Below are 9,106 nucleotides of genomic sequence, written 5' to 3' on the forward strand. Positions count from 1 at the left end.
GTGATCTATTTCTACTCAAATGTGAAGTGAGATTTCGTTCCAACTCAACATAAACATTACAAATCAATCAAATCTTATATTTCTATATTCTTCAAAAATTTCAATCTAATCATATCCTCTTCATGTTCTTTGCCGTTGTTGAAATCTACAACATGGCCAAATCCGTCGTCGCTGGTCCATCACAGTATATTTCTCCTAACGAGCAGAGATCAACAAACATCATGGTATGTTTATGCCCTAATAATTTCATCTAAATTCATTTTTCATCATTCTTATCATCAACGCCTTAGAATATAATTCATTTTTCATTATTATTCATTTTCTATTTGGTTTTCGAGTTGTAAAAAGTGAGGAAAAAAAATAAATAAAGAATGTGGAGAGAGAAAGACATCCATAGAAGAAATGAGGAAGAAGACGTGGGAGGAATGGAGGGAGAGAAAAATAAATAAAATAATTAAAAAATCAATGTAATTTTTAAAATAATATAAAATTAGTAAAATTATTCATCTCATTTAAAATATGTCACCTCAATTTGTCACATCAAATATTCGTTAGAACTCATTTAGAATTAGTTTTCAATTCTTGGAGACTAAAATATATCATCTTAATGATCAAATAGATACTAATTCCACATCTCAAAGATCGAAGTGTATTTTTCTGATTTTAAATATAAAAAAGGCCAATATTGAACATAAAATTGCAAGTGATTAACATACGTATGAAAATGATATGATAAAATTAATTTTAACCCTTTTAAAATAACTGAAAATCGACATTTTAAAAGGATTTTAAATTTTAACCATAGAATCTGCTCCTTTTGTTCCTCATCCACTTCGTTTCTAGATTCTACTTGTCCATTAACAATTAACATCACTTTCTTCACAATTCTTTGGGCGGGCCATGGAAATTCTCTCGTTCTGGAGCTTGTTTCGGTCTCATTCCGTCGTCAAATTTTCTGGGTATGCTCTTCCATGGCTGAATTTCTTCATTCCACGTGAAATTCTGTTGAATTTTGTGTTTCTTTACACATTGTTAAGATTCCCTTTCCGTTTGTAGCATTTATTGAAACAAAACAATACACTTCTCCATTGGTGTAAACACATAATTTTTAGCTGTGGATATGTTTAAGAATGCACCGATAATTAGCCTTTCGGGTTGAAGGGTGATTTAATACCCTCTTAAATTTCTTATAGCTTAAGCTGCTGGGAATTGCAAAATTGTAATGTATAGATAGCCCTTAAATTGTTGTATCGGGATGTGTTTGGTTCTGAGCATTTTATTTGTTGAGTTCTTGGCTTTTAGCTCGCCAATCTGCGGCATTCTTTCCAGTTACATGGTAAGGTCAAAGGAATTTATTGTGAAATCTACTTGCCCATTTAATCTTGCTATGCCATTTCACTAAATGGCTTGTTTTTGTTGCTTTATCTTTCTCTGGCTGAATGACTTAACGGGTTTTATCCTTCGTCCTTTGAATGTTTACTGCCAAAGGTTGAAGGACAAGAAACTGGATCATATGGATTAGTGGTATTTTGTTCTGTGTTTTCGCTAGCTTCTTGGCTTTTATGGACTTTTATTTTTTAATATGTTTCATTTATAAATGAAATTTGTTTCGTGTAAACAAGACAATATTATTGAATAGTGGCACTGCTGTAAGGGATATTAACGGTGGATGTAGTGCTTATAAATAGAGGGGTTTAGGGAGTTGGGGATTAGGCAAAACTTTTGGAATTAGTTGTCTTCTGAGAGAGAGAGAACCTTCTCGATAGGCTATTATCATTGTATGATGTTGCAATATAAACTTAGTGTTATTTTCTTGTAGTGCGCATTCTATCATATTAATAACAAACCAAAACAACAAATCATAATCTACTTAGTTTCCTAGAAAGGGAATTATCTTTTGTGAAATTTCCTGTGTGAAAACATAAGTGACAGGGTCCCTCTCCTCCTTTGGGTGTTTAATGTTTCAAATTGTTTTTCAACACAAGAATTTCAAACCTCAATTCTGAGACTAGATACCTTTATCAGAAGATACTCACTTCTTGACAGAGCATCAATGACTGCTATTGTAGTTTCCACAAAACCATTTGCATGGGTGAGGAAGTATCCATATCCAAGCATCCTATGGTCAATCACTTGGACGTTAGAAATACATCATTCACTGTCAAAAGAATTCCAAGAAGGTTGTTCTCACAGTTCATTGGTTTGTATCCCATCTTGTTATATGCATATCCCAGTTTCGGTGCACCAATGATAGACATGCAAGAACCTGACATTGTTCGGTATGTATTTCATTTGTAATTTTCTCTTGAAATGTTTATATCATTTTCATAGTCTCACAGTAGAGGGGACTTTCACGACCATTCATCAAAAGTGCTTCACATGTTCTCATTTGGAATCGTTGTTTAAATTTTGAAGCTTTCAGGACGCTAAAGCTTGAGAGTGGAGTTAGGATTCAAGGTAGAATTTCTTGATCCCCACCTACTAACAGGCCTTTTTTTGGGTAAAAAAAACAACTTATTTACCACCTTTTTTTTTTTTTGTTTTGTTTCTCTTTTTAAAACCACTTTTAAAATCTCAAGATTTTATAAAACTTTGAAAAGGTAGATTACGATAAAAAAAACTGGGTAGTTATAATTGTTATCAAAGAAGTCCGTCATTTTTATTTGTGATATCGTTTTGAAAATAAGGTTTCTTTTTTCGTTTTTTATTCAAAAAAAGAAAAAAGAAAAAAAGAAAAGAAGGTTTTTTACTAATGTTTACAGCAAACTCATGTTTGCTTGTAGTAGCAGGTTAGCTTTATTACATTATAAACACATGATAGCTTGAGTTCCTTCTTCATACTGACTGGGATGAAAACTACGGTCCCCTTTGATAACCATTTGATTTTTTGTTTTTGTTTTGAAAATTAAGCCTATTTCCTCTCAATTTCTTACAATGATTTTCATCTTTCTTAAGTAAAAGAGTTGAATTCTTAGCCAATAAAAACAAAAACAAATTTTAAAAACTACTTTTTAAAAACATTAGTAGAAAGTAGATGACATAACAAAAAATTTAGAAGTGAAAGTGGTGTTTATATGCTTAATTTTCAAAACTAAAAACAAATAATCAAATAGTTATCAAACTGAGCCTACATTATTTTCTTATTTTCTGTTCAACGACTCTTCTATATAAATTCTTGAATATGATAACAAATGAGGTCTGTGATTAATGTTCACTGTAGTTCTAACATTCTTAGTTCCAATTAATAGAAGTTTTTGAGGGAGATGGAGCAGAAGCACATGAAGGAGACTTGGTGGAGTTCAATTATGTCTGCAGACGTTCAAATGGATATTTTGTTCATAGGTAATGCATTTCTCTTGTATTCAGCAACCGTTTATGCAAATTTGTTAATGGCTTCATGGCCATTATTATTATTATCATCTTCATCATTATATTTTCCATCTTTCTCATTGCTTCTGTTGTCATATTCACAGCACCGTAGATCAATTCAGTGGAGAAAGCACACCAGTAATCCTGCCTTTGAAAGAAAACCAGGTAATCTCTTCTTTTATATCAGTTTTTCAAGAAAATTATCGGGCCGGAAATATTTCTAGAATATTGAACGGATATTATGGTTTTATTTTCCAGTGTGCAATGATCTGTTTACTGGTGTGCAGTTGTCCATTATGATTGGCCATAGCAGATATGCTTGCTGTCCATTTCTATTGTTTGGAAATTCTCAATGTTGCATCAATGTAGATTACTTGCATTTGCAATATTTGTTACAATCATTAATCGGGAATTTAGATCATGGGTTTAAGAAGTTTGGATTTGTGTAGCCTGAGATTGGAAAATTCAGATTTAATTATTCTTAGCTACAAAATTAAAACGTCGCTAAAGCCACATAATCGTTGCAAAAAACTCACCAATGTAAACAAGAACATCGCATAAAACGTCACTAAAGTCTATTACAAGAACTTTGCTGATTTTTGGAAGATGCTCTGTTAGTTAGTTTGTATCTTATTTTTTCTCGTTTAGATGCTAAAGCTCCTATATCACCACTTACGCCAGCGCCTATTAATTTTTCTTTTCCTTCAGTGAAAAAATATTCATAGTTTGCTCGGTCTGCTTTCAAATTTTGTCATTCAGTAGTTGGATATGCATATCATTATTAAAAAAAAAAAGGCACCACATTTTTGGTGTTTATCACTGATATTGTATTTCTTACAGATAATAGAGGGCTTGAAGGAGGTGCTGGTTGGCATGAGAGTTGGAGGTATTGTATGGATAATCAATCATCAAGCTTTACTCTTGATGATTCATTCGCTAAATGACATAATATTATTTCTTTGTTTACTTCAATTGTTCTTCATCTCGTCTGATCATAGCCTCTTAAGCTGTTCATGGCTTGCATTCTTTATTATGCCTTTTATCATTCTCAAACCTTTTCAACTTCATTGCATTAGTCTTATATTTTAGGTTGCTATTGGCTCACCCTCTTCCTTTTATATTCTGGACCTGTTTCAAACGACTTTTTCAAGTGCTTCATTTCAAACCAACTTTCATCTATTTCATGATTAGTAGCAAAATTAGGAAACCAGAAGATTCCCGGTCGGTGGGAAAAGAAAATTCAAATCTTCTTCATATTTTATGCTGGATTACATAAAAGTTATTAGACAACCTTTAATTTGCACATATATTAATTGAAGATTTCTCATAGTTTCTTTTGTGAATAACAAAGTTTGGCCTATAATGGAGTGTCAGTTTTCCTTTTAACAGAGAAATATCCCATTCTTTTTGCTGTTATCTTTACCAATTTCATTATTATTATTTGTTATTAGGAAAAAGAAGAGCACTTATCCCTCCTTCTGTGGGTTACATAAATGAGAATTTGAACCCAATCCCTGAAGAGGTAAACCTAAGTTTCTCACTTATCATTCTTTGACTAGCATTAACATTATTGATTATTCATCATAATCACTTTTTCTTTGTCATATTTCTTAAACACGACAATGTTAGTCAATTCAATTAAGTTCGTTTGGTTGCAGTTTGGTCCTCGACGTAGTCTTTTATCACATCGGAACGAGCCCTTGATATTTGAGGTGCAACTTTTGAAAGTACTATGAGTTTCATCCTTATCAATATTGCTTTCAGATTCTATATAGGCTTCTATCCCTTCTGTTGAATTAAATCCTTGTATATTCAATATTGTTGCCTTCTATTTATCATATTTGCAGTGCCACAACACAGATTAGATTGTGTAAGGTTCAAAAAAGGGGAAAAAAAAAAAAAAAACTAAACTGTGTATGACTTTTTTTTTTATCCTCTGTCACAAAATACATACTCGGTTTTTTGAGTTAAGATTGGGATCAAACCGATGATGATTAGTATCTTGTTCGCTACTCTTTGCTTGAAGTGACAGGATTCGGAATATTTTAAGTGGATGGTGAATGTAACTTAGAACATATACTAATTTTGTTGGATAGTTTATTGTTATTTAGAATGAGATCAAATCCACAATATAAAATGAAAAAAAAAAAAAAAATGATATCATGACCACTACATGAAATAAATTAATATATTAAAATTGCAAGTAGCGTAAAATATAACTCGAGTTTTTATTTTTTAAGCTACTATATTACTATATAGTAGAGAATAATACCACATAAGAAAGTGAAATATAAATCTTTTGGTTAACTTGAAATTCCGATTAAATTCAAGAATAATGTATTTTTTTTTAAATAATAACAAAAATAGGGTACTTGAAAAACAAATTTTCAAAAATAAAATTGAAGAAAGTGCTGATAAAGATAAGGTGGTTTGTTAAGTTGATAGAAATCGTGTATCCAATCACTGTGTATCCGATACACGAGTTTCATTAATCCAATCATGTCATCATGGCAGGTAGGTGGCTGTCATGTCATAGAACTTGTGGATGGAGCGTGAAGACCTTAATCGTGGACCATGTATACAAGTAGTCTTTTTGTTTCTTTTTTCTTAAATAAACAATTTTCTTTCCCACTTTTCTTTTTTTTGTTCTTGTTCTTTTATTTCATTTATTAGATTTAATCTCTCAAGATGTAATGTAAATTCATTAGTTCATTTATTTCAGGATAAAAGTTCATATGAATGAAAAGTTTGAATTACAAGTCACTCATGTGCCACATGGTGGTCTTCTTCGTGGACGTTGTGTACGACAAGGTACAAACACTTCAAAATGTTGTTCTGTTGGGTGACAACAATATAGAAATTCATCGTGCACAAAATACTCTTGTTGATGACCGAAACTTGATGGTGATGTCTGCTTGTACTCCTATGAGTGTCCAGGAGAAATTGGAATCAAACCATGAAATTGTGAGGTTATTGGCCATCATGTTGCTTTATAATAGCTTTGCCATGTTGTTGCTGTCGTCTACGATGAATGCGTCTTTGGTCAGTGTCAGAACCATTGAGTCTGTGTATTTTGAATGATATTTTCTACATTTACAAAGTTTTGATCGCACATTGAATTCATCTATGGTAAATTGTGTTGTAATGAATATTGGTGTACATCTTGGACAAAATTATTCTCTATGATGAAAAATATTAATATAAAATAGCATTCATATCACATAATTGAAAAACACAAAATAATAAAATTCTTACCTTGCAATAATAATAAGCGTAGTTAGGTATGATAAATTTTCTTGTGATTGAGGTGTATCAAGACAAGTAGTCATATGATATAGCTGACCCATGTATTATTTCTCCTCGTGCACAACAATCATGATGTGCACGCCACAAGGATATATATTCTACATGAAGTTGACGCCAGTCTTAGTCATGTTTACCTCTAAAATCAATCTGGAGCAGTTGCAGGAGTGTATAGCAATTTGATAAGAGAATAAATACATTAAGAAAATAATACTTGATACTAAGTGGACATCCCATAAAATGATTGGGAGGTTATAATTGGACTTATAGTGTTACAATATTAAATCTATCATAAGTCTATACTTGAAGTAGTATTAGTGGTTTTGCTATTTCCATAGCTTGTGCATGACTAGCCCACGATAATTCTCCATGCAAAATAGGCATCACCCCACAAGTACCTACTAGCTCGCTCAAAATTGGCTAGGGGTTGGCAACGGGGCCAGGGTAGGCGGGGAGGGTCCCCGTCCCCGTTCCCGATGGGGATTTTATTCCCCATCCCCGTTCCCCATGGGGGATTTTATCCCCATCCCCGCCCCCATCTTCGCCATTTCAAGGCACGGGGACGTGGACAGGGATTCCCCGTTGGGGACCCATTCCCCGTTTTCCCTTTTATTTTCCTATGGGGATTTTTTAATTTTTTTTTTTGTAATATTATCTTTGGTTTGGACTTGGACACTTTAGTTGGGCTAAATTAAAAACAAAACTAAATGTAAAAAGTTAAAATATTTAATATATATATATATAGAGAGAGAGAGAAAATATTTAAAAATCTAATTATATATATAGAAAAAATATTTAAAAACTAATTGAGGCGGGTCAAGGTCGGGGCAGAAACACACCTTCACATCCTTGCCCGTCCCCGGTTCGGGGACCCTAAGAGATCCCTGGTTTGACCCATCCCCGGTCAAAACCGTGGATTCCTCACCCTAATTGAGGTGGGGACCCGACCCCATGGGGAATTTTGCCAACCCTACCAATAGTGGAAGAAACATAAGGTGCACCAATGTGTTGACTTGTCAACTAACAGAAATCCTCCAATAAGCTGCATTAATATATGCTCGTGCATATTTTTGTATGCTGATCTCATTAGCATCGGGGACACTTCTTAAACTACAACGTTATCAATAGGGTACTTGAACCTTTCAAATCAGTTGGTCGAATGCCCAAAAAATCATCACAAGTCTGTTTCTAATCATATTGCAATGATCAGTCAATAGGTTCTTCGTTCACTGTTAATCCAAATTGAACTAAAAACGTCCTGCAACGTAATTGTGCATTCCCCATCAAACATATAAAATATGTGGGTCTCTAGTCTCCAGAGCTCTACTAGAGCAGTATGAGATGTCAATCTAATTGGATAAATCCATTTATGCAACTCTAATAAAAAACCAGCCAGTTGTAGGTAAGGCTTGATATACGGATCTAACGGTTTAGTATGTAAGCAATTTTGCCTTTAAAATTGTCTTTCTTCTCTGGCAACCTAAACCACCGTTGACGCATTATATCATACCGACTGTGAATGATTGGTGTATGTAATATAATTTACCAAAATTAGATGGATCAAGATTCCATAAGCAACATTGAAAAAATATATACACCAAATCAATAACAAAGACTATTACAAATAAATAAATTCAATTTACAATACATAGATTAAACCAAGTCTATTACATTAAAAATCTACTACAAGAAACAAATTCCATTATAGTTACAAAAATAAACTAACGGGACAATTACACTAATTCATCAATAGTTTGAAGATGAAAACACCTAAATTAAGTTGTGGACAAGTTGCACTTTGTTATGTCCTTCTCCCTTGTATATTGTACATCGAACTTTTGTGCTTGCCTCGTGCCAATCCATCTCATTATTAATTTCGCAAAACTTTTTTGTCTACCGAGTTCTCTTTAATAACTTCTCATTTGGATGAACTTTCATAAATATTAACTCTAGCCAATAGTCAGGGTGTTGTATTGGATGGAAGCGAGCTTCACAACATCACTTGAAATAGGACAATTTTATGGCATTCATCAATAAGAGGTAAGTATGTCAAACGTATGTAATTACAAACTGCAATTACACGAGAGCATGTAATCTTGAACGACTATTACTTATTGTAGGAATCAAAATTTCCGTAGAAGCTGTGGAACACCTTGCATTTAGACATTCGATTTTATGAAAACAAAAATAGTAAAATAAAACATGCATTTGTAGGATAAAATTCAAATAAAAATAAACATGCTAGAAAAGAGGAAGAAGAGGAGAAATGAAAACTTAACTTTGTAGATTCTTTTAGCTTTCCTTTTCCACAATTATCAACAATCTCGAACTTTTTCAAGAAAAAGAACACCCAATAAAGTTATCTTGCTATTCTCTAGGATTCCAAAGAACTTGGAAGAGTGGCCTCTAAGAACTTTTAGAGGAAAAAGGAAGA

General features: G+C 32.9%; 1 protein-coding gene across 5 annotated transcripts; it reads left to right on the forward strand.

The window, feature by feature from the left end:
• The first annotated feature begins 802 nt into the window (after positions 1–802).
• On the forward strand, positions 803–6,502 carry LOC120085029 (peptidyl-prolyl cis-trans isomerase FKBP16-1, chloroplastic). 5 transcript variants are annotated; one of them, XM_039040849.1, is made up of 10 exons: positions 803–959; positions 2,070–2,279; positions 2,423–2,457; positions 3,249–3,342; positions 3,474–3,534; positions 4,210–4,255; positions 4,821–4,891; positions 5,028–5,081; positions 5,884–5,945; positions 6,092–6,502. In XM_039040849.1, exons 1-9 carry the CDS (start codon positions 901–903, stop codon positions 5,923–5,925), a joined length of 672 nt encoding a protein of 223 aa, XP_038896777.1. In that variant the 5' UTR covers positions 803–900; the 3' UTR covers positions 5,926–5,945; positions 6,092–6,502. The 5 variants fall into 5 exon arrangements, with proteins under 5 accessions (XP_038896777.1, XP_038896779.1, XP_038896776.1 ...); XM_039040851.1 differs by lacking the exon at positions 5,884–5,945 and having other exon boundaries at positions 6,092–6,499; XM_039040848.1 differs by lacking the exon at positions 6,092–6,502 and having other exon boundaries at positions 5,884–5,946.
• The last annotated feature ends 2,604 nt before the right edge of the window (positions 6,503–9,106 follow it).

This window comes from Benincasa hispida, chromosome 9 (assembly GCF_009727055.1).
Source record: "Benincasa hispida cultivar B227 chromosome 9, ASM972705v1, whole genome shotgun sequence".
Lineage (NCBI taxonomy): Eukaryota > Viridiplantae > Streptophyta > Magnoliopsida > Cucurbitales > Cucurbitaceae > Benincasa > Benincasa hispida.

What these genes read in the sequence shown, in the direction of transcription:
- LOC120085029 (XM_039040849.1), top strand. Translation starts at nt 901, where the DNA reads ATGGAAATTCTCTCGTTCTGGAGCTTGTTTCGGTCTCATTCCGTCGTC. An exon ending in AATGGATATTTTGTTCATAG is followed by an intron (nt 3,343 to 3,473) that starts GTAATGCATTTC and finishes TCATATTCACAG; the next exon opens with CACCGTAGATCAATTCAGTG. An exon ending in ACGAGCCCTTGATATTTGAG is followed by an intron (nt 5,082 to 5,883) that starts GTGCAACTTTTG and finishes TCATCATGGCAG; the next exon opens with GTAGGTGGCTGTCATGTCAT.